Genomic DNA, 25177 nt, shown 5'->3' on the forward strand with positions numbered 1-25177 from the left:
TGAGGCCGGTTCTTCCTGAAGTCGACGATGAGCTCCTTCGTCTTCTCCACGTTCAGGATTAGGCTGTTGTCACTGCACCAGCCCACCAGCTGCTCCACCTCCCCTCTGTAGTCCTGGTCGTTGTTGTCTCTGATCAGGCCCACCACCGTTGTGTCGTCTGCAAACTTCACGATGTGATTGGTGGTGAACCTGGGGACGCAGTCGTGTGTCATCAGGGTGAACAGCAGGGGGCTCAGGACGCAGCCCTGAGGGGAGCCCGTGCTGAGGGTGATGACATCAGAGGTGTTTTGTCCGACCCGGACTGACTGAGGTCTGTTGGTGAGGAAGTCTAGCAGCCAGTTTCGTAGGGGTGTGTTGAAGCCCAGATGCTCCAGTTTTCCCACCAGATGTTGTGGGATGATGGTGTTGAACGCTGAACTGAAGTCCAGGAACAGCATCCGCACGTGCGTGTTCTTCTCCTCCAGGTGTGCCAGGCTCAGGTGAAGAGCAGAGGAGATGGCGTCCTCAGTGGAGCGGTTCCGTCGGTAGGCAAACTGGAACGGGTCGAGTGTTGATGGGAGACTGGAGACGATGTGTTCCTTTACCAGCCTTTCAAAGCACTTCATCATGATGGGAGTCAGTGCAACAGGCCGGTAGTCGTTGAAACAGGTTACTTGAGGTTTCTTTGGCACCGGAATGATGGAGGCAGACTTGAAGCATGCTGGCACTATGGCTTGGTCCAGCGAGGTGTTAAAAATGTCTGTGAGGACACCAGCCAGCTGACCTGCACACTCCTTGAGCACCCGCCCAGGTATGTTGTCGGGGCCTGGGGCCTTTCGCGGGTTGACTCTCCTCAGAGTCTTCCACACGTCGGCGGTGTCAAGGCAGAGGACCTCCTCTTCCTGATGGGGAACAGCTTTCACTGCTGGAGTGCTGTTTAGTGCCTCGAACCTCCCAAATAAGTTATTTAGTCCATTGAGGAAGTCAGCATCAACTTCACCCACCGGGGGGGAGGGCGTGTTGTATTCAGTGATCGCCCGTATGCCTTTCCACATGCTCCTGGTGTTGCTGGCGTCATGGAAAAGCTCCTGGATTTTCTGACTGTGGTTCCGCTTTGCTAGCCTGATGGCACGGTTCAGGTTGGCTCTCGCTGTCCTCAGTGCCTCCTTGTCTCCAGACTTGAAGGCTGAGTTCCGTGCTTTTAGCGCTTGACGGACCTCTGCAGTAATCCAGGGTCGTTGGTTGGCTCGGGTGATGATGGTCTTGGTGGTGCTGACGTCCTCAATGCATTTGTTGATGTAGGCTGACACAGTCATGGCGTACTCATCAATGTTGATCTTGTCCTCATAGGTTGCAGCAGCTTTGAACATGTCCCAGTCAGAGCACTCAAAACAGTCCTGGAGCGCCTCCATTGCTCCCTCAGTCCACACCCTCACCTGCCTCGCTGTTGGTTTTGCTCTGATCAGCAGGGGCCTGTATGCTGGGTATAGCATCACAGAAAGGTGGTCTGAAGAGCCCAGGTGGGGGCGGGGGACTGCTCTGAATGCTCCTTTAATGTTTGTGTAGACTAAGTCTAGAGTGTTCTCTCCCCGAGTTGCAAAATCCACGTGTTGGTAGAAATGAGGGAGAACAGTTTTCATATTTGCATGGTTAAAATCCCCAGCAATGATGAAAACACCCTCTGTGTTTGCAGATTGCAGCTCAGAGATAGTCCGATAGAGTACACCCATAGCATCTTTAGTATTAGCGCTGGGAGGGACGTAAACCGCTGTGATGATAACAACAGTGAACTCTCTAGGCAGATAAAAAGGTCTGCAGCTAATAATCATAAGCTCAATGTCCGGAGAGCATAGACTTGTGACTAATCTAGCATTTTTGCACCAGGTGTTATTGGTGTAAACGCAGAGTCCGCCTCCTCGGGTCTTACCGCAGAGTTCTGTCTGTCTGTCGGCGCGGAAAGTAGCTAGCCCCTCCAGGCTAACGGCGTTGTCTGGGATTGATGATGAAAGCCATGTTTCGGTCAGAATGAGAGCGCAGCAGTCCCTGAACTCCCTCTTTGTAGAGAGCTCGAGTTGTAAATGGTCCATTTTGTTGTCCAGTGAGCGAACGTTGGAAAGCCAGATGGATGGTAGCGGCGGTCTGAATGGGTTAGCCTTTAGCCTCGCTGCTAAGCCTCCTCGGCACCCGCGCTTCTTCGGCCGGCTACACCGCTTCCGCGTCGCTCCCCTCCGGCGTGAGCTGCTCGTCGAGGCCGCCGCTTCACAGGCCTCCGGGGCTGGTCTCCGTAGGACGCCACAGTCACGTAAGCAGTCGAGCGTGGTATTTAAAAGTCCAAAAACACAACTTGATCGTAACTCCAACAGGCGCTCGTGGTCAAGTACTGGCTGGGTAGATGAGTGGTTTCCAGCGAGTTTGGCGGCATTTTTATGCATTTTTATGCAAAAAGTCCGCGAGTTGGTACAGAGCTGTGTTCGGCTGCTGCCGCCAGGGGCGCCGCCGGAAGAGTTCTAAAAACGACTATATATTCTACATAACAATCTCCATCATGTCTGTTTCTCTGATTTCAGACTTTCCAGCAGCGTGGCCTTGTTCCTGTCTCTGTGGGTGAGAAGAGGCAGGGTGGCCTCTCCTCTGGTTGTTGAAGAGCTTTCTGTGGTCTCCACCGAGGCTCGACCTTCACAGAGAGTCTTTCTGAAGCTCTGCAGCAGTTTGGCGTCTCTGCTGAGGTTCTGGACCGTCAGACGGTTGGACCTGACTGAGTCCTGCCTCCCTGCTCAGAGTCTCTTCAGTCTGCTGCTTCATGATGCTCCTCTCACAGTCAGGTAAAGGTCTCTCCTCTCCTCCATCAGCTGGACTCATTTATCTTCATTAAAGATTTAATCTGTGAACTCCTCAGACTGGGTGAGGAGAGTCTCCAGCAGCTTGTGGTCCTCCTCCATGAGGTCCAGGAGCAGGAGTTGATGTTGTCCTCCCTGAATAAGCTTGGTGGAGACCTGAGCTCCTGCAGGCTGAGCTGGGAGGTCCTTCACTATCTGCTGCAGCAGCCGTCAGCTCAGACCATCACCGTGAATCTGAAGAAGAACCGCTTACAGGACAGAGCTGCACACCTGCTGCCCTTCCTGCACAGGCTGCTGCTTCAGAGGTGGAGGTTTAGTCTTCTTCTCATGAATAGTTGGTCTGATCTTCCATCAGCAGCCTCCGGTTCCTGTAACTAAACAAAGTGTCTCTCTGCATGCCTTCAGGCCCAGCCCCAGCTTTGTGAGGACGTCCATCAGAGAGATCCACATAGGTCGCAGCAGTCACATGATCCCCGGTCTGCTGAGGTCACTGGGTCATGTGATCAACCTGAGCTGCACGGAGCTGGACTCAGAGGATGCTGCTGCTCTGCTCTTCATCCTCAGACACGGTGATGGAGTTAAGCTGAAGCTGCTGCGGAGCTCCATCCCTGCAGAGGAAACACAGTCCATCCTCAGGATGCTGCGCTCAGTTTCTGATCTCAGGTCAGATATTAGAGCTCCTTCCCCTGATAAAACGTTCCCTCCTGTTCATTAACTGGTTGGTTCTCCTCTCTGTTCCCACCAGCGTGGACAGGAAGCAGCTGCTGAGCTTCATCCACTGCTGCGCTGCCTCTGACGGCCAGCAGGAGGCGTCGGACCTGCTGAGGACTCTGCAGCACAGCTTGGACCTGTCCCTCTCCTCCTGCGTGGAGGTACCAGAGGAGGATCAGCCTGAGCCTCTGAGGGTGACGGCTGCCGACTGCAGGGCCGTCTCCAGCATCCTGAGACGCAGCAGCAGGGACACACAGCTCCACCTGAGAGACTGCGAGGTGGAGGACAGCGGGCTGGACCTGCTGTTTCCTGTCCTGGACAGGGTCCGTCTCAGGTGAGGAAGAGCGCCGCTGAAGATGAAGCAGAAGCTTGTTCACTTTGATGATCTTTGCTCTGTTCTCCCGTTCAGAGTCAGTAAGACGGTCCTGGTCCAGTTGCTGTCCCTGCTTCCTGTGGACTGTGAGAGGGACACAGTGAGACGGGCCGTGTCCCTGTGCAGAGCCCTGGGAGGAGAACTGGATCTGAGTCACGTCCCACTGGATCAGAGGCTCTGTGGATCTCTGGTCCTGATGCTGGACCACTCTGAGGGTCTAACAGAGCTGGACCTCAGTCACTGCCAGCTGACAGACCAGCTGCTGCTCCAACTCATCGCACATCTGCACAAAGTCCAGGTCCTGGAGTAAGTGTCCTAGACCGTCCCCTACTGTGGGAGACAAACACTTCCTCGGTTCTGATCCAAAGTGGAGCAGCTGGTCATCTGGACCCTGCTGCTCTTCTCTGTGGTTCTGAATGCTTGCTTGTTCCCAGTAGAACCGGACATAATGCAGAATGTTGTGTTTGTGTTCCAGTCTGAGTCACAATCAGATCACCGATGCTTCCACTGCTCTGTTACTCCAGCTGGTCTCCATCAACCCCTCCATTGGTCCTGTGAGGTGAGCAGACATTCATTAGTATATCTTGAAATATTTAGTTGGCCAAGGTTTACATTTTTTTCAAAATTGAAACCTTGGCTAATAGGCCACGCCCACCTAGAGCATTTATTACCACACTGAGCCACTAACGACTGTTTTTGATGGACCCACACTAAGGTTTTTCTGTTCAGACACCTTTGCAACATAAACTTCTCATTATAGCTCTCCTGACGTTGGGTGTTTTGAAACAATTAAAATTTCAACTGGATTATTCTTACCATGGATACCCTGAGTCAATGTTTTAGCTAGCAAGCAGTAAAAGCTAAACACACATGTGATGTAAAATCATCCAAATTGTATATGTAACCAAGGACTCACTAGTTATTACCCAAAAATGTGCTGAATCTGATTACACACCCACCCTAAAGGCAGACACAGATAATAGTTTATTAATTATAATAAATATTTATGTAGCTGTATTTAGGCTGTTGTACCATTCTGTAAAGAAACTTCTTAAACTCTGCAGTTTCAGTTTTACTTTCAGTTGTTCAGAGACAGGTTCCAGTTTTTTTCTGATCCAAAGATGATGTTTGTAGATCTAAAGTATCCTGGAACAATAGTCTGCTGAAGATGAACTCTGGTACCTGATCTCCATCATATCTGCTCTCAGAGGAACTCTGGCTGACCTCCCAGCAGCTAAAGCAATGTTGTCATGTCTGAATGAGTCACATCTGCTCTGATTTGTTCTGTTTCTAGACTCTTCAGCAACAACATCTTGAACAAAACTCCTTACAAGGCCAACAGGAAGTTTGAAGTCTGGTGAAGCAGCTTTCAGTCAGCTGGTCATGTGACCAACAGGAAGTGCCTGTCTCCTGGTTTATCAAGAACGTCTCCTCAGGATCATCAAATAGTCGTATTGGTTGCTAACAGGTTGAGGTGGTCAGCAGTCTATTTGATCTGTTTTTCTTCTGGTTTCCATGTTTCAGTCCAGAAATCTCAGAGGAACCATGCAGTAACTGAAGGATCAGGAAGAAAACCAGTTTGTTACTTTAACTGGGCCAAATTATGTGGAAATGGAAACATGGGAATCATTTTAGTTCAGGTTTGATGTCATGAAAGAGGTGGTGGCCATTTTCTCTGCTGCTTCTTCCTTAAGTTTAGATTAAAATTTCTGAAATGTTACTCAAATAAAATTATGCTTTACTGTAAACTGCAGAGAAACTTAATTTTCCATCACATCCAGTTTAAAGGCTTTGTTTTAACCAGTTGACAGCTGGATGTTCCACTAAACTCTGATCTCAGAGCAGTTTTTTGTAACATCCATCCTTGTATCTAGAGGTAAAGAGCTGTTTTACACATCTCTCTCTCTGTTTATTTTCTGAAGAAATAAATTTGGATTTTGTTTATTGTAAAGAAATTTAAATTCAGCTCTAAATCTCTAAATATTTCTTTTCATCATAGTAAATATTTTTTCCTGATTATTTTAGTGGGGTACTTGACACCATGTTTCATGTTCTATCTTTATGCTTCTTTTGAATTTAAAGTAATGTATTTGGACTTTGGGAGCTATATCAAGGTTCTGTACTGTGGGGCTTTTTTGGAATTCAGACCTCAAAGAAACAACAGGGTAATTAAGATGTACCTGATTGGTTAAGTTTGGTTAAGTTTTTTTTCATATTTAATAAAATTTTAGGTTTTTGGGTGCTTAATGAGCCAATAAAGTTTTTAATAAGGCTGTTGTTTTGTATTTATTCAACTGTATTCAGATATTGTAAATAGCCCTACACCTTTATTTTAATACTCTATGAAGGTTAGTTTATTGTTTTCAGATTAACAAAGACAATTGGTCTGGAACAGCTTCTATTTAATTTTTTATACTTTCAGAAAAAGAATACTGACAATTATTAAGCTTAAACAACATTTTATCATAAATAGAAACATCCAGTTTGTCAGGGTTCAGTCTTTACCTGTCTCACCTTGGACAGTTCCAGCGCTTTTCCATCTCTCATGCAGCCCAGGTCTCATCAGTTCCACCTGCCGTTCCTAATCAGGCCCGGACTCAGTTCACCTGCCATCCTCCCTACTTAAGCTCCCTTCAGTCTGCTCTCTGCTGCTGGATCGTCTTCATCTAAACCATGTCCTGCCAAGTGCTACCTACATCTGCCAGTCAGAACATCCATGTCTTAGTTTTATATTCAATTAAAATGTAAAGTGATGGGGTTATGGGTTTTTATGACAAAACCAAATTTTTCTTTTCTTTTTTTTTTTTTTGTTAAATACACAAGTCATTTAAATAACTACTGCAGCTAACAATATTGTTTGTAATTGTTTTATTTATATTTTTTTGGACTAATTAACACTGCAATGCAGATGGAAAGATAGCCAATGTTTTAAATCGGATAATATGATACAATAGCTTGATTTTGCAAAGATACTTGGCCATTTTTCTGCCTCCTCCATGGAGAACATGTTAAAGGGAGCAGTTTGCTAAAGAGACAAAGGACAGATAATGAGTTTACGACAACTGCTCTTCATTAGAAGCATGGACACGTGGGTGGCGAAGGAGCAACAATTAACATCGAGGAGGAATTCCACTCCCTGCCACAAAAGATGAGTCCAGCACAACACACCTCAGTGGTCATTACAGATTTCTTATTTGGAAAATATTAAAAAGGGGGGAAGACAGTTTTTACTTTTATGGTCCCAAAAAACATTTACAGTGTAAGTAAGTTTGGTGTTTTGCCTGCAGTGCACATCACCCGTAACTTAACAATAAATACTTTCATAAAAGCAATCTCTGTCCACTCAGTGTGCCAATCACAAAGTCAACAAGTGTTATCAACAGCAAAATGATGTCTGAGGAAGTCTTTGGAAGGACAAACACCTGAGAAAACATTGAAGTGGAGCTTCTTAGCTTTTGGTGGAATGGGAAGTTTGAAATAATTTGGTATGATATTTTTCAGGAAGGCATAGCTAAGCCCCCGAAACAAAAGGTTGCGACCAGCATTTGAGAGGTTTAAAGTATCCGTTGTAATATTCAAAGGAACAGTTCTCCTTTGAATATAACATAAACGCTACTGATTTGTTACCAGAGGAATACCAAGCTCGAATTATAGTTTAAAGCACATCTATTGCCTTGAGCAGTTGTAAAAGCTTCAACCAAAGCAACATTTTATGGCAAATTTTTTGGAAACACTGTAAAATGTTTGTGACTATTTTACTTTAATTTTGTTTGGACTCATCAACACTACACAGATAAAAGGATGGACAATATTTATATTAGAAAATGTGATATGGCGAAGACTTACTTTGGCAAAGATGCTGATAGATCGCATTCTGCTTTCAGAGACAAGAACTGAAAGCCGAATGTTTCCTCTCCACTGTCGCTTCATGCATGCTCAGTATGAGGGATTGCTGCAAAGCCATCAACAATGCAGACGACTGTCCACTGTGGCTCTACGCTCTTTCAGGAGGAGTGAATGCTGCTTGGAGAGACTTGATGCAACCTGCTGGGTTTCCTTAGAGAGGAAACTTTATGACCAATCAGGAGGATTTGATGGAATCTGACTTTGGAAAGAGCCTTGAGATGACATGTGCTCTATAAATAAAATTGAATTGAATTAATTGAGTGATCACAAATGCAATTATAAATGAAGGTTTTCATTTTGCGGGTATAATTTGCTTTGGGCAGTGGAAATGTTTTGGGAGGACTTGCAGTCAGTTCAGCGGTTTTTGAGTTAAACTATTGATGTCGTCATTTCATCACTAATCATTGGTTCATAGCAGTTATTGAGGTAATTTGACACAATCATGTACTGACCATTTAACACACGCATTTTCCTGACTGCACATGTACACTTGGCATTCTTCACACAAAAAACTAACAAAGCCAATATGGTTGGCAGATGATCCGTTCACAGCACTGTCCATTCAGAGGTCAGTGTAAACCCCGCCATCTGCAAAGCTTTTTCAGCTTCTTTCTAAGCTTGTGGCCATCAGTAACTCCTGCTGCAGTTCATGTTAACAGATCATATGCACAATGAATTTCAATTTGTTGTCAAACACAGTTCCCAAGTATTTGTAGTCCTTGACGATTTGCACTTTTTCACAATTTATTGCACTGGCTTTATGCTGGTTACCTAAAGTCTACAACAAGTCTATTTAGGTATTAATTCAAAATAATCTAGTCTGGAAATTAGTTGTTTGTTGCATGAATTTGGAGGAGTGAACATAATATTGTAAACAATAAAAAGTTTACATAAAAGCTCTGGTTTACTGAAGTCACCTTTTTGACTTTCAAACTACACATCCTTATTTGTTCAACTGATTTTCAGTTCTTTAAAGAAAAAAAATTGTCATAACAGCTAAAAATATTCTTGTACAACAATCCCAAAGCAGACCAATTACAATTTATTCATGATCTATGTAGAAAATACACATGGGGTCTATTTCTCTTTGAAAATGGTTTAAGTGGAAGGCAATTACAAATATTTTAAAGCACATTTCTAATAATTATTTATCAGGTATTGTTGGAGTTAGACATTTTCCAGTTCCTATTATAAAAAAACGTTGAACAACAAAATGGTGAAAAGAACATTTCTAATGAAGAGCAGCAGGAACAGGTAGACACAGACTGCAGCAGGACAGTTGGTGCAATTACTTTCCATCTGTGTGATCTCTGCTCTGTTTCTCAATAAAAGTGCTGGAACTTCATCACTCCACCGTTTCCTTATTCAATAACTCTCAGAAATCAGTTATTGTTTAAAATTCCTTCCACACCTTTAACATAGGACTCTACCAGCTCCTCATCAGACTCATACTTGGCTTGGCTCAATGGGTTTGTGTCGCTCACTCTGCCTCAAACAGCACAACCAACCTCATCTATAAGTGTTCAGTTGGGTTAAAGTCAGAAGACCAGGCCTCTCCTGTCCCAAGATCTGAAGGCAGTCTCTGAACTAAAACCAGAGATTTATGCTTGTCTTTATCTCTCTCATCATTGAGGCTGTTCCTGCAGTCATGACCAAACCTGTTTTTATTGCTGGCAGATGCTGCCCCTAACCATCACAACCCCTCCGCCAAAAGCTGGCTGGCTTTAGCTCAGAGGATTCAGCAGGTTTCTCTGCAGCCCACATCCTAGGCTCTGCTGCTCTGCCCACAAATGCATTTCTTCTTCCAAACGTGGCAAAATGAGATGTGCTGCCAAGAAGCACTGTTGCTCCATTAAACAGAGGTTTTTTTGTGGTTATTATATTTGGGTTAGTTAATAAATTAGGATAATCCTGTCAAAAACAGGCAGATTTCATGCAAATACATCAGGTTCATTTTTCAGTCTATAGCTCGCTGGCCACACCCCTCCATCACGTCCAGAGCACAGGCCATTTTAGAACAGGGCCGGTGACGAAACCAAGGATTTATAAATGTAATTCCTATAAATTCTCCAGTCATTTGTTTTTTCTAATTTTTTTTTTTCTAATTTCTAAAACATCCTGTCTTCTATTCACCTCTTATGTCCTGGACGTCTAAGAACCCGAATCATGGAAATCCAAATTAAAGGTCGGACGATGCAGCTGTGAGGCACACGGTCGCGCCGGTAAGATTTTAAAAAGATTTTAATCTCTATGATTATTATGTTCTTTTCTTTCTACAAGTCACAAAGAAGTAGAAAAAGTTTAACGTAGATTACCGAGAACAAGGAAAATCGTTCAGGATGAAGGAGCGCAGCTTGAAATGAGATGGGTTGTTATTTGATTACTCAGCTGGTTTGCATGATCGCATTTTAATCAGCAGGAGTTTCCCAAAGTGGAGGTCTGGACCCACCTATGGGTTCACAAAATAAAAAAAATAAAAAAATGCATATCATTATTTTACTCTGTTTATTTCATGGCTCCCATGCTGCAGTGTTATCATGACAATGACATTTTTATATTTGATTTCATAATTTAAAAGGTATATTTAATCATGTCATGGGACATTTACGGCAGATTACCAGGTAAATTAATCTGTCCACAAGAATATCCACAGCTGTCCAAGGCTGCAATTGAGGTCGCTAATCATGCCTTTTGTTAGCACATACCTGTGAAAAAATACTGACATACATTAAAAACAACATTTAACTATTATTATTATTACATTAAAAACAAACAAAGAGCGCGGAGGATGATCTCCAACGGCCCATCTGCAAAGTTAAACCATGAAAAACACGGCTGTGCCCAACTCATATTTCTCATCTGCCTTAATAGGATGGAGAGATAAACGCTGAAATAATAAATGTACCACCATAACAGTGCTGATATGTGTTGCAGTGGTTAAGTAAGATATTGTCACGCAGATATGGAATTGAAATGGTCTTATAGGTTTAATTTAATGTGTTCAGTTGCATTCAGGTTGTTTTGACTGCTCTGTTTTCTGTCAGTATTCCCAGGTCTTTCATTTTTTCTTGTAGTAACCTGCTCCCCCGGTTAAGAAAGCTCAGTTAGTGGATATCCAGAGTAATTTCTGGGCTAAGTTCCTGCATAACCTGGCTTTTCCATTCCAGAAAGCCCAGAAGCCTGAGTCACATTATTACAATCTGTGAAACAACCTTGCTCAGTAGCAGAGTTGTTTGGGCAAACTCTGAGGTTTTCCTACTTTTTAGCTGACATCTGTGCAAGGAAGTGTTTGAAAAGGCCTGTCCTGCTCTGGAGGAGCCTGTAGAGGCTGGAGCCCAAATACTTTATAACATCTCTGTCAGGAGAGGCTGATCAGACCACGATTAATTGTCTTATCCTTTCTGGATTCATATATTTACAAGCATCATCTGTTGCCGCTGTCAATTATTTATCTTGATATTTTCAGCCTGCACATCGCTCTTATAACACAGCGAGGGGACTCTGAGTTTTGAACACTTTCTTTGTACTGCTCTTCGTTTTTATGCAAACGGAAGCAGAAAATCGTTCAAAGCCGCTGTATGTCTCGTTCTCAGAAATGTTAGTGTTGCACTGCTCCGTAGTCAGAGACCCACAAGATTAATAAAAGAACCAACAATGCAATAATTTATTCTCTATCAAAGTTCGAGTCTTCCAGCTCTAATGTTCCTTTCATATACTTTAGGTTTAATTTGCTGCAAGGCACTCACATTCCTTCCTTTGCATGTTTTTAAAGATTTACCCCCAACACTGTCAGGGCCACGCCCTTTTATTTAAATAACGGCACCTTTACTTTAACTTAAAATATAAATTTAGCCTACATATGAGTTAAAATAAAGTGAGGTTGGCACAAATTATACCCCTACAAGAAAATCAGTGTCAGGTAGTTTTTTAGAAGGATGGGTGAAGCCAATCATTCACACCATCCCATCATTAATTCCAAATGTTGATTATATCCAACAATGCTTTAGTTGGTTAAGGTTAAACATAAGAATTTCTTGTTTAGTAGTAATTGGTTAGGGCTAATCATTTTAGGTGTGGCCAGCAAACAAGATGGTGCATCAGGATACAGGAAGGATGACACGAGGCTTCTACTTTGTGAACGGATGAGGTCATTCAGTTTAATATAAATGTAATGCTCAGTGTTCCCAGCATAAACAAATATATCTAATGATAAGTTACATCTAAACATCAGAACCGGTGGCATGGGCATCGGGGGCTGTGCCCGCCCTGGACTGGAAGTTGGGTTTTGTTTTTTACCTGAGGGGGCAACTTTTTACTATTCATATCTTTGATTTTTCCATCATACAATTAAACCAATCGCATCGACAACTGAAGGCAATATGCCAACCAATCACAATTAGACAGGGGCGGCTCACTGAGTCATACATTCGTAGTCTACAGGAACGCCTGTCCTCGCCGTCACTAGTGCAGCGTTTTATAGTGTCCTGTCTGCCATTAACAATTGTCTTAATGCCAAAAACAGCACAACAGATTTTGCTTTCACAAGAAGAGCCGTACCGCTTTCGCCATATTGCTCCGCTTTATTTATACATGTAAATGGCTTTATTCTAATCTATGCAGGGAGTATTTCATGTTATATGGACACTACAATAAGAAAGTAGAAGAGAGAAAGAAAGGAAAGAAAAGGTGAAAGACTTTGTCATGGTTCCTAGTCTTTTGACCCACATGCAGAATACACAGCAGGCAGAAGGACGGTATATAAAGTTTATTAAATTAAACAGAAAACGATCGCGGGAGATCCTTTGGACCCGGCGAACAGGCAGGGACACACTGAGGTTCTGGAACAGAGGGAGAAAGAATTAATTGTGGAAGACGAACCGCCGGGAAGAGTGGGCGGACACTGCGGGGCTCTGGGGCCGGAGGCTGCTGGTGAGAGCAGCGGGGCAGGCGGCTGTTGCTCCTGAGACTGCTGACAGGTGGAGGGCTGGCAGGGTTCCGGTGATCGGACTGCGGATCGGTGCTGACGGCTGGCTGCTGGACACCGCGCCGGTTAGATGCAGGCGGCGGCGAGATCTTTGGTTTACCTTTCGGGAGGAGAGCGGATCTGGACGAGGGGACGTCGGCTCTATTTCAGGACTGGACAGTTCCCTGTGAAACGTGATTCGGAGCTGTCCACCTGAGACACAAAACAGACGCTTTAGTCAGAGAGAATTGACGTTAGAAAAACGCTGGCCGTGAGTTCCTACCACAAATGGGTAATCCTCTGGCGAAGAGGTGCAGTCAGCCGCTTCCTTTTAGTCTTCCTTCCAGTCGCGCTGATGTAGAACACCTGCACTCAGCACCGCCCAGTCGTCAGCCGCCTGTGAGGGAGAGAGCCGCCGCAGCAACCTGACAGACTTTTAACAGAATTCGGTAGCAGAATTCATATTAGCTGGAAATCTGCCATTCTCCTGAGTTTCCTCCAACATTCTGTGAAACGTTGGTGCCAGAATATTCCAGAACTCTTTATAAAACTCAGCAGAGAATCCATCTGGACCTGGAGCCTTTTTATTGGGCATGCTCTTTATAGCATCCTGAATTTAAGCGGTTGTCAGCCTTGAATCCAGGGTCATTGTTTGACTATCTGATCATTTAGGAAGTGTTATTTTATCCAGAAATTGCTTGATGTCATTATCTGATGGATCTAATTGGTTTTATTCAACATGTGTGATTAATGATGGTATGGTGTGAGTTATTGAAATAACTGATATGTTCATCTTTTTGCCAGCATTGTTCACCCATCCTTCTAAAAAAATAATAGTTGACACTGCATAAAAATGTAGAGCAGCAGAGAGAAATTGTTCTGAACTGAGAGCGTTCTTTCATGTTACAAAAGCAATGTGAGAGCTCAGAATATTGAAATAAATCATCCGACGACTCCAACTTTCAGTCTAAAGTGTCAGACATCATTGAGTGCGTTGCTCCAGTTAAAGATAAAGTTATTTCCTGGGAAGAAAAAATCTCCTTGGAGAAATGCTCCAGCAGTTAGAGGTGAAAGAAGGGAGAGTCGAACAACTGAACGCAGGTGGAGAAAGAACAGACTGCAGGTTCACTGTGAAATCTATAAAGAGAGACTTTACACATATAACTTAAAACTGAAAAATGCAAGAGAATCTTTCTTATCTGAGATCATAAACAAGAACATTAATAATTCTCGTGTCCTATTTGCCACAGTCGACAGGTTAACAAATCCTCCTGTGTCAGTGGCTTCAGAACTCCACTCCACCAGGGCCTGCAATGAATTTGCTAACTTCTTTACTAAGAAAATCCTAAAAATTAGAGGATCACTTTGTACTACCATATCAACACAAGAACCAAAGCTGTATCCAGCTGGAACTACTTCTGACAAAATGTCCCAATTCAGCCAAATAAACCACAAAAGCTTAGAGCAGATCATTCAGCAGCTATGTTCCTCCTCCTGCTGCCTTGATGTTCTCCCCACAGCTTTCTTTAAAAAAGTTTTACCTGTCATAGCGTCTGATTTGACTCAGATAATAAACACGTCCCTTCTGTCAGGTGTTTTCCCTCAGTCCCTAAAAACAGCAATTATCAAACCACTGCTGAAAAAGAACAATTTAGACAAACTACTACTCCAGAACTACAGGCCCATCTCAAACCTCCCCTTTATCAGTAAGATTATTGAAAAAGCTGAGTTTCAACAATTAAACACCTTCTTAACAACAACCAGCCACTTTGATGTTTTCCAGTCAGGCTTCCGTGCTCACCACAGTACAGAGACCGCCCTTATCAAGGTGTTTAATGACATCCATATAAATACTGACTGTGGAAGAACCACCGTGCCGGTTCTATTGGACCTCAGTGCAGCATTTGATGCTGTCGATCACTCCATCCTGTTAGAACACCTGGAGAACTGGGTCGGCCTCTCTGGTACAGCTCTTAACTGGTTTAAATCCTACTTAAAGGACAGGGAATTTTTTGTATCAGTAGGTATAACTTTATAAATATAGAGTTGTGATTAATATAAATGGTAGTTTGATCAAAGCATGGAGCAGAGGGTCCTGACTTTGAGGTAGAAATGTCAGAAGTTTCAAAGCACCACAGAGAATTGCATCATAAACCAACAACATATTATTTGGTTGGACCAGGAAACTGAAAAAGTGACAAAAGCGTTTGATAAGAAATGACCGTTTGGATTTAACAACTGATTAGATATATTCCCTATTCAAACCATTTTCTGTGAAAATGTGTCTTATTTTCAATTTTATTCAATTTATTCAAATGAAATAAGAAGCCTGGAAGTGGCATTTCCCGCTAGTGAAAATAAAAATCTTTAATGAAGACATATGGAGAATATTTAACCATAAGAAATGATGCTGTTGCTGAAGAAAAAAGCGAGTTGGCGGCAGAGAATAACTGAAAAAGTCAATGCATAAGTGATATGAGAGTTATTTGACAGAGAATTAAACCTGTTTTCTCACACTTCACTCATCCAACGTGGTCCAATGGTTCCCAGCAGGAGCGTCTCCACCAGCTCTTCTTCCTGGAGGCCGTCTACACTCACTGCTCATTAGTCCGGCTTCATGTTCTCTCATCGGCTTCATGAGGCCTGCTACCATCGTCGCTTGGTTCTGGTGTCAGTTCTGTGCTTTCAGTGGACATTAACATGTAATTACTCCGATTTCAGCCTAAATCCTGCATCTTTGAAATTAACTAGTCATAAAAATCCAAGAAGTTTGGATCATTTTAATAATGTTCTGATTATCTGATGTTCTGGAGATAATTTGGGAGAATCTAATAAAAATCTTTCGGTTCAACATGTACCCCAGCTTCACCGTTTTGATAACTTCTGGGTAAAGAAACAAACATGAATATGTTGTTCTATTTGTTCTAAAATATTTATTTTAATATATATAAAATTTATTACTAATATTTAGCAGTGATCAGAGAAACAAAGAGTAGAAAATATGTTATCCTGCTGCTATAACATCAGGACAGGAACAAAATACAGAAAGCTGCTCTCAGATCAGTTTAGATGCCAAACTTTCCACCTGCTGGGTCCAGCAATCAAAGACTTTTTGTTCAGGCTGATGACGTCACTCTTGTTGACGCTTTCCTGCCAAACTCTGGGACTGGATGGATCAGAGCGCGCAGAGAGCCAGGGCCAGGCCTATCTGCAGCAAGTGGCCCCTGTCAGCGTAGCCTTTGACAAAGAGCCAGTACAGAGTGGTGGACCAGCTGGGCCCCGGCAGATCAGCGACGCTCTTCAGCTTCCCCGCCTGCTCACCGGCCGCCTGCACCTTCAGGTTCCTCCTGGTCCAGAGCGCAGCGGAGGCTCCGGGCCGGAGCGCTGCCGGTGTCCGGGTGGAGAGCGCAGGGAGGCGGAGAGGCCAGGCTGCAGCTGCCCGGCAGCCCATAGCGCAGGCCGGCAGGAGCGACTGTGTCTGGAGGACTGAGTTACCGGCTGATGGTGCAGCGCTTTAAAACAGATGAACCCATAGACATAATATAAGAGTAGACGCGTCATAGGGCGCAGGTTTGCACGTCAACGTCACCGCCATATTGTATGTGGCAGCAAAAAGTTAAGTTCTGTTGTAGTGAACATGGATGAGAGAAGATGCCTCATTCCTGATTTCACTACTTGTATCTGCCTTCTATAAACTAAGGCTGCACCATGTTCCAAAACTGGACACACTAAAGCTGCACAGTGGTAACACTAGGAAAAAGCTGTGCAAGACCATTCTTTTTCAAGGTTTTTAGGTTGCATACAGTACAGACTATTGTATTTAGACATAGATGTGCATATATAGATTTTCAAGTATTATGAATAAGCCAAATAAATAGCTGTATGATTTTTATCTGTCTGTCTGTCTGTGTGTATTATATATTTGTGTGTGTATATGTGTATGTCTTGTGAATATAAGGATTAATTTGTTAAATCTAAACATTGTGGTCTTCATTATTCATTAAACCATGTCACATGTGAAACTTTAGTAACAGACTTTTTGGGGGAGTATTAAAGAGGTAAAATTAATAATATGAGAAAAAAGACCTAGGACAATAAAGTAAAAAAAAAAAAAAACATAAAAGTGGTAATGTTATGAGAAAAACGTCATATTATGAGAATTAAGAGGGAACATTTCGAGAATGTTCACAGTTTGCAGAATTATTTCACTCCTGGAGTAATAGGGCCAGGCTAGATTATTTTTATTTTTTACGAGAATAAATTCAGGAGAATGAAGCCAAAGGGATACGAAAATAAACTTGTAATATTGCAAAAATAAAAATATTACGAATACAAAGTATATTCAGAGATTAAAGTCCCTCTGATACTGTTTAAGTGACTGAGTAACTGCAGATTTGCCACATTTAAGATGGCGGACGCTCTGACGCATCGCAGCATAGGCAAAACCCGCCCAATGACGCGTCTACTCTTTATATAAGTCAATGGATGGAGCTTTATGTGGCGCCCCCTGCAGGCTACAACTCTGGCTGCGCCGCATAATGGAGGTTCTGTGCGACTTTATGATGCGATCAGATCCTGTTGGTGGATCATCGCATTAATGAATCTGTAGACATCACAATGAGATTCACATCATTCAGACAAGATATTTCTGGAAACTATAAAAGTCTCTCTGCATGGACGGAAAATACAATAACAAAATGCTGAAATCTTTTGATACCTTTTTATACTTTTTGCTTTCTGATCTTGGCAATAAATAAATAACTAAATAAAGAGAAGGCATACAAGTGTTCCTCTCTGACCAGGTGAACTTTGACATTAATATTACATGTGAATTAATGTTTGGTCTGTTGTGTAGTTTAAACTGCATGTACATCGATATCTGCATCACATGTAGATTCATTTAGGATTATAAAGTGGATATTAAAGGTTAAAAAACAAAAAAACAAAACAAAACCTGTTACAAAAACAGATTTTTAGATGTAAAAAATATATTACACGTCATTTTAAATCTTTCACTTATGTGACTTATAACATAACAACAATGACAATAATTATATATTTTTTACATGTTCAAATATAACTAAATAAATGTACAAAATAATTATACACCTGCATTGAACAACCGATTAAAATGTTTTAGGGTGAAGAAAATCCAGATTAAATCAAAAACAGAACGGGATTAACAGGAACCATTTTGCTGTGGTCTGTTTTTAAGGAGTAGCCTGACGCCGTCACAGTTCATATTCAGGCATTCAGCTCGTTAACAGGTGCGTTTTTCCTACGTCGGTCAATCAATCGTACATACTACTGGGTCAGTCAGTGGGTTTATTGTGCAATGCCGCCATCTAGTGGATGCTGCAGGGGTCACAGTGAAAAAAGAAACTGAAAGAATACATGTAGAGGTGGAGTTCCGCATTTAGATGAGGAAATGTCGGAGCGAGCAATAAACCGAGACAAGGTCATACAGGTAGGATTTAAGAAGATTTTAGTAATTATTTTCAGGTAAAATGTTTCTATCTCTTCTGAAGAAAAAACCCAATTGTCGTGTTCTTTTGTTTGTACAAGTCACAAAGACGCAGGCAGACTTACCCAGAACAAGGGTTGATTTCCCAGTTGAAAAAGGAGAAGTACTTCAAGAATTCAGGAAGACATGGTTGTTATTAAAAAACTGGTTAGTTTTCATGGTTTAGAGATCTTGCTAAAGGAGAAACATTGCAACCTTAAAGAGAAAGAAAGGAGACAGACGAGAAGCTTTGAATAGACACGGAAACAGAAAGTAACAGACTTTGAATTAGACAAACTGAAACGTAGTTCAACTGAAACGTAGTTCAACTGCAATCCCTCCTCAGACGCTTCCTGATGCCACTGTATGGGGTTCCATTAGTGCCTAGAATTTGTTTATGTGCCTATATAATGTAACTTGTCTAAATCTATATGAACAGTACACAAGTAGGTGAATTTGGTGTGATTTTTAATTGTATTTATTTATTTATAAATAAATATAAATTTATTTATATTATGCTGTGCATAACGATACATTTTGATGAAACACAGGCTAAATGTTATGACCAAATATTTTGTCGTATATCCGCTATTGTCCGGTAAATATCAGCCCAAACAGCTGATATCAGGACAATAGTTGAAAGGGTGTTTCAAGCAATGGCATTCTCTTAACAGCAAACTCACACACACACATATAGACTAAAGGAGTGACAACCAATCTTTCAAGTTCAAGAATTTATCAACAAATAAAAATCCAGAGACACCACTATAGAATGTTGTTTATCTGAATCAACAATATATTTCAATCAACAAATCCTCTCTACTAGGGTAGTGAAACTTAACTACTCAGAAAAATTAAGATAAAAAGAAGCTAAGGAACAATGCACACACAAAAGAAACAAACAACAAAATAAGATAATTGAAAACCATCATCAGAATGATTCAGTGAATCCTGGTTCACTGCAGATCCAAGTTAGAGAACAAAAGTTCATCCTAAGAATATGGAATGAGATAAAATTATCTTAACTAATTTAGAAGAACATTTGGTATGTGTTTCAAACCATTCACAATTCAAATCTTGAATTAAACAAAACATTATTAAAAACTAGCATTTTGAAGAATGATTTGCTCAGTGAAAATTAGTAACCTTTAGGATACTTGCTTTTACTAATGCAATTATTCCTTCAGGGAGCTAGGGGTGCTATAACAATCAATCGCTTGATGGATTAATCTTAAAGTTATACAAAACACCATTAAATCAACATTAATATTACATATTAATGCGATAATAATGCGCATAGCATTATCGAATGATGACAGGGTGAAACGAAAACTAGAATTATGAAAACCAAACTTGGTTTTCAGAATACTAGCAGGGCAATTGTGTTAGTTTCAGGTGCTTCTAAAACACAATAAACCCTTTAAGTAAACTATTCTAAACTTTCCCCTTTTATTTCAGCTGGGTCGTGTCAGTTTCTGAGCCCGATGCGGCCCGCATCCGTGGCTTGTCTCCAGTGTGGACTTCTCTCTTTTCGAGGGTCCACAGGCAAAGAGAAAGATAAATCTGTGGGAGCTTGGCTTCATAGCCATGGCACCCTGCTGAGGGGGAGGCATGGGGGTAGGGGCAGCTCCTTGGTGCCTGTAAAAGTCTCTTGGCTTACAACTCAGTCCAATTTTTCCTCATGACTTGATCACACAACATTCACCCTTAAATCTGATAATGGAGATTTTATTCTCTGTTTTCGGATTTGCCAAAGATTCATAACCCATGATCTGGAACAGTAAAGAGTAACTCAGCTCCTGTGGACAAGAAGGTGATTCTGCTCAGCAGACCTGCGAAAGGGTGTGGACGATTTGAGACCAGACCTCCCTGCAGCAGCCAACGTAATGGTCTACAGTGGCGACTGCAATGTTTCTCTCCTCTGATGGGAACAGAGGGGGCTGGAACCCAAGGGAACCTTCGAAAGGGGAAAAGCCGGTGGAGGTGGAAGTGTGTGAATTATGGTCGTAGTCAACCCAGGGCCGTACCTATTCCAATCAGTGGGATTGGAGGAAGTGATGCGTGATGAGGTTCACAACCTCCCAATGTAGAGAGCTAAAGGTGCAGGTTGAAGGGAGGACTGGTGCCGGTTCTTTAATGGACTCTTCCGGGGAGTACAGGTGAAAGAGGGCATTGGACTTCACGTTTTTGGAGCCGGGGTGGTTGGAAATCGTCAAGTTGAACCTGGAAACGAATAGGGACCAGGGGGCCTGCCTAGGACTTAGGCGCTTGGCTGACTGAAGGTAAGCCAGGTTTTTATGATCCGTCCAAACTGGGGTAGGCTACCTGGTGCCCTCCGGCCAGTGGTGCCATTCTTCCAGGGCCATCTTAATTGCTAAGAGCTCCCTGTCTCCCATATCGTAATTTTGTGCTGGGATGTAGGTGTAGGGATGTAATTTGTGATCAGTGTCTGAGTGCTGGGAGAGGACGGCCTGACACTGGTGTCCAAGGCATCAATTTCGATGGTAAACTGTTTACGGGGGTCAGGATGGATAACCTCCATCCTGACCCCCGTCAGGGTGGGAGCCTGAGATAACTTCCATTTTAGCTCCAGGAAGGTGGATTTAGCCTCCTTATTCCAGCAAAATGCTGACTTCGTAGACGTGAGGGCGTGAAGTTGTGTGGCGACCTGATGGTACTTTTGGATAAAGCGGTGGTACTCTAACCCCTCTCCTCTCATCCCTTAGATCAAGTGAGCCTCGGCTTTGCCTCTCTGGCGCAGCTTGGTCGTGATTCATCCCCACAATTACCCTTGTTAAAGCTGTGTTAAAATAAACATGTTGAAACTGCCCTCTGTCTTCCGATTGCTGTCTGCATGTTGGTTAAATACGCCAAAACTATGACAGAAGAGTTACGGAGGTCTAATATTGTGAAGATGGTAGCATCCTGGGATGGTTCGAGAGCCGTCGGAAGGAGCGAAAGAGGGTTTTTATTTTTTACCATAATCTGATTTAACCTACAGTTATCAATACAGAGACGGAGTGAGGAGGAGAGGACGACGGGCGGATAAGACCTGCAGCCAATGATTCATTTAAATAGTCCTCCAGGGCTTGCCACTTGTCCTGGGAGATGTTACAAAGCTGACAAACCGGCAGCAGCACGCCAGGTAGCAGGTCTATGGCACAATCGTAAGGCCGATGGGGAGGCAGGGACTTAGCCCTCCTTTTACTAAAAACTGCTCTCAGGTCCTGGTACTGCTCAGGAACCAAAGAAAGATCCACAGGGTCATCTTAGATGTCAGACGGCCTTTATTACCCAAATATGGACAATAATGGCCGCACCCATACACAGTGATCGAGACAACAATTTATGCTTTTATTTTCTTATTTATTAAGGCTAAATTCATTAAATCCCCACGGATTTATTAGTTTTAGGTATAGCTAATGATCCACTGACTTTTCCTTGTTGACCGGACTCCTCTTTTAAACGGTTACCTTCGGGGAGAAGCTAGAGGGCACAGTGGACTGCAAACAATGCAAATGGCACCACGAGGATCGGGATTCGAGCCTGCGCTCAGACCAATCTAAGTGCAGATTATGCTGCCGCAACCAAGTAAAACCGAGGAAGACGGGAGTGTGCTTTTTGGAGAAAATGTAGAAGGACATCTGTTTGTGATGATTACTAGAGACAACTAATTCTAAAACCTTAGTTCGATGGGTTATCTGGGGAAGACACCCCCATCCAAAGAGGAAACCTGGAGGGGTGTGGATAGCGGTTTGATCTCAATTGGGGCCTGCCGGACGGACGACTGATCAATCAAGTTAAAGTCGCAGCCGGAGTCCACCCACGCAGACAGATTAAAATCTTCCCGGCCCGTATGGACGGTAGCCGCCGGTCAAAGTCGGGGGTTCTTGGGGAAACGAGATTCTATGTCTCCCGGCCTCCCCACTACAGGCGACGGACCTGATCTTTTGGCCGCTCCAGACACGTGGTGATAAAATGCTCAGGAGAACCGCAATAAATGCACAAATTGGACTGTCAATGCTGGGAGCACTCCTCTGGGGTTAAACGGACCCTCCCAATCTGCATGGGTTCCTGAGGAGGCGGAGTAGTGGGGGAAAGGCCGTTTTGGAGGAGGAATAGGGGCGGAATTGGTGGCCACAGCGTGAATCTCTTGTGCCGGGTTTGTTTCCTATTTCTAATCCTGTTATCGAGCCTGGTTGCCAAGTCAGTGAGCTCATTCAGGATCTCGGGCTCCTCTAGGCGAGTAACTCATCTTTGAGCGGTTTGTCTAGAGCCTGGAAGAACGTGGCCTTAAGGGCAGGGGACTCCCAGCTTTCAGTGGTCACCAAAAAATCTGCCACCCTATGTTTTCCGTTACCTCAGAGGGGATGCGGAGTCGCGAACATAGGAGGAGAACTAGGGGACAGGCCCGTGCATCTGAATCGCGGGGCTAGGAGCGCTGTAAGGCAGAGGTTGGTTTGGCTGGAGCCCCTGAAGCGCGCAGGACAGGAGGCCCACTTGTTCGCACAGGCCTGCACCTGTTCCTGGATCGCACAAACCATTACGCCGTGACCCAGGATCTGCTCCAGAGTGTTCTTCTGTCATGGTACTTAGTTTTTTGACCCACATGCATGTGGGTGAGGGAGGAAAAGGGTTGCACCCAGCCCAGATACAGCCGCAGAACCCTGACAAAATCTAAAGAAATAACCAAAATACAAGAAATTAAACAAAGGAAAATGTCTTAGGAGTTATTTTCTCTTCATTAATACATAGATTATTGATTTATTTCAGACTTTTGATTTCTCTCTGGTCCTTTTGACCAAGTGAATTCACTGCTAGTAATGCTTTTAGTTATATATAACCTTAAAAAATTTTGTTGGTCTAAGGTAAAACCTCTAAATGAACTCATATACACATTGTCTAAGGCAATTATTCATCAGTAGAAGCAATGGTTTTTTTCTTTAAGTTTCTGAGCTTCTAGTGTTTTTTCAATATAGTTTCCCCCTGTAATTCAGCACATCGAGAACCCGGAAACTCTGCCCTAGAACATTGTGTGACCATCATGCCTAATAGACCACAACTGTATAAATAAAACACAAAACCCTATTGTCTTTACACACTACTTCAATGATTCTGGAATGCAAATCCTAACTACAAAGCGGGAACTTCTAAGCAGTAAGCATTTCAGTGTATTTTCAATCTATAGGTGTACTTATTTTATGAGCAGGCTGTGCACCTCTGGTCTGATAGCAGTCCTGCATCCCAAAAACTGTCAATAAACGTACTTTCAATAAACAGCAAAAGAACAAGCTCTGTGAATGCGTGCTCTGTCGGGGTTCACAAAGACAAATAATGACAGTACAAGCCAGCCACACGTGAACCCGAGCACACACAGAGCTTTTGCGCAGAAGCAGGAGGGATTAAGCTCTGTCCCATCGGCTGCCAAAAGCCAAGTCCCGTCGGCCACCGAAAACCAAGTCCTGTTTGCCGCCGAGGGTTCTACTCCGCCTTGGTTTGAGGTCTCCGAGGGTTCCACTCCGTCTCAGTCCGAGGCCGTCGAGGGTTCCCCTTCGCCTCAATCAGAGGCCTTCGTTGGTTCAGCTCGGCCTCAGCCCAAGGCCTCCGTTGGTTCCACTCCGCCTCGGTACAAGGCCGTTGAGGGTTCCGCTCCGCCTCAGTCCGAGATCGTCGAGGGTTCCGCTCCGCCTCACTCCGAGGTCGTCAAGGGTTCTGGTCCGCCTCAGTCCGAGGTCATCAGAGGTTCCGCTTCGCCTCAGTCTGAGGTCATTAAGGGTTCTGGTCCACCTCAACCCGAGGCCTCCGTTGGTTCTACTCCACCTCTGGTTCGTCTGCCGGGGTCGTCGCCCGCAACACCCGCCTCTGGTTCGTCTGCCAGGGTCACCATCCGCGACGCCCGCCTCTGGCTGTGTTCCGCCGGGGTCACCCTCCGCGCCGCCCGCCCCAGACGCTCCCCAGCGCATTAAGTCGCTGCTGCCCAGCGCTTTTTAAGTCATTGCTGCCCAGTGCTTTCAAGACGCCCCTGGCCAGCGCTCCCAAAGGTTACAGCACTCAGAAAGGTCCCTGTGCTCTCAAAAGTTCTTGCGCTCTCAAAGGGTTCCTGCACTCTCAAAGGGTTCCTGCGCTCTCTGAGGGTTCCTGCGCTCTCTAAGGGTTCTTGCACTCTCTAAGGGTTCCTGCACTCTCAAGGGTTCCTGCACTCTCCCTGCGCTAACAAGGTCCTAGGGCTCACAAGGTCCCAAAGCTCACAAGGTTCCTGCGCTCATAAGGTTCCTGCGCTCATAAGGTTCCTGCACTCTTAAGGGCTCCTGCATTCTCATAGGTTCCTGTGCTCTCCAAGCATTCTCCAAGCGTTCTCAAGGGGACCTGCACTCTCAAAGGGTCTAGCACTCTCAAGTTCTCCAACACTCTCTAGTTCTCCAGTGGCTTCATACACTGTTAAGTTGTCCCGCGCTCCCTAGGATCATGTGCTATCCAGGTTCCTGCGTCTCAAGTAATCTGTGTTTTTAAGTTCCTGCATTCTTAAGTTCCCAGCAAGTTCACACACTGTCGAGTACTCCAGCGTTCCCACACGATGTTGAGTTCTCCAGCATTTTCACACGCTGTCAAGTTGTCCTGGCTTTCAAGGATCCTGCGCTATCAAGGTTCCTGCATTTTTAAGTTCCTGAATTATTCTAGCACTCTCTTCTTCCTGAGTTTTCACAGCGTTCCCTAGTTTCTTCTGTTCCCTGGCATTTCCTACACCCTCTAGTTCTCTGGCGTTTCCTACGCCCTCTAGTTTCCCAGCGTTTCCTGCGCCCTCTAGGTCCCCGGCGTTTCCTATGCCCTCTAGTTCCCCGGCATTTCCTACACTCTCTCGTTCCCAGCGTTTCCTGATGCTTTTAGTTTGCCTGTGTTTTTTAACG

General features: G+C 43.9%; 1 protein-coding gene and 1 long non-coding RNA gene across 2 annotated transcripts in view; both read left to right on the forward strand.

Annotated features, from left to right (window-relative positions):
* The window catches only part of LOC118562529, a 61172-nt gene extending 58113 nt beyond the window's left edge, over nt 1–3059 (forward strand). Inside the window, exons 2-3 of the long non-coding RNA XR_004930649.1 lie at nt 2547–2801; nt 2876–3059. This is a non-coding gene — a long non-coding RNA (uncharacterized LOC118562529). The remainder of the gene's footprint in view (nt 1–2546; nt 2802–2875) is intronic.
* The window catches only part of LOC118556148, a 158230-nt gene extending 152496 nt beyond the window's left edge, over nt 1–5734 (forward strand). The window contains exons 5-8 of the mRNA XM_036134958.1: nt 3562–3861; nt 3937–4206; nt 4376–4459; nt 5195–5734. Of these exons, the coding sequence (XP_035990851.1) occupies nt 3562–3861; nt 3937–4206; nt 4376–4459; nt 5195–5261 (721 nt within the window). The 3' untranslated portion in view covers nt 5262–5734. The remainder of the gene's footprint in view (nt 1–3561; nt 3862–3936; nt 4207–4375; nt 4460–5194) is intronic.
* The last annotated feature ends 19443 nt before the right edge of the window (nt 5735–25177 follow it).

Source organism: Fundulus heteroclitus, unplaced genomic scaffold, assembly GCF_011125445.2.
Source record: "Fundulus heteroclitus isolate FHET01 unplaced genomic scaffold, MU-UCD_Fhet_4.1 scaffold_96, whole genome shotgun sequence".
Lineage (NCBI taxonomy): Eukaryota > Metazoa > Chordata > Actinopteri > Cyprinodontiformes > Fundulidae > Fundulus > Fundulus heteroclitus.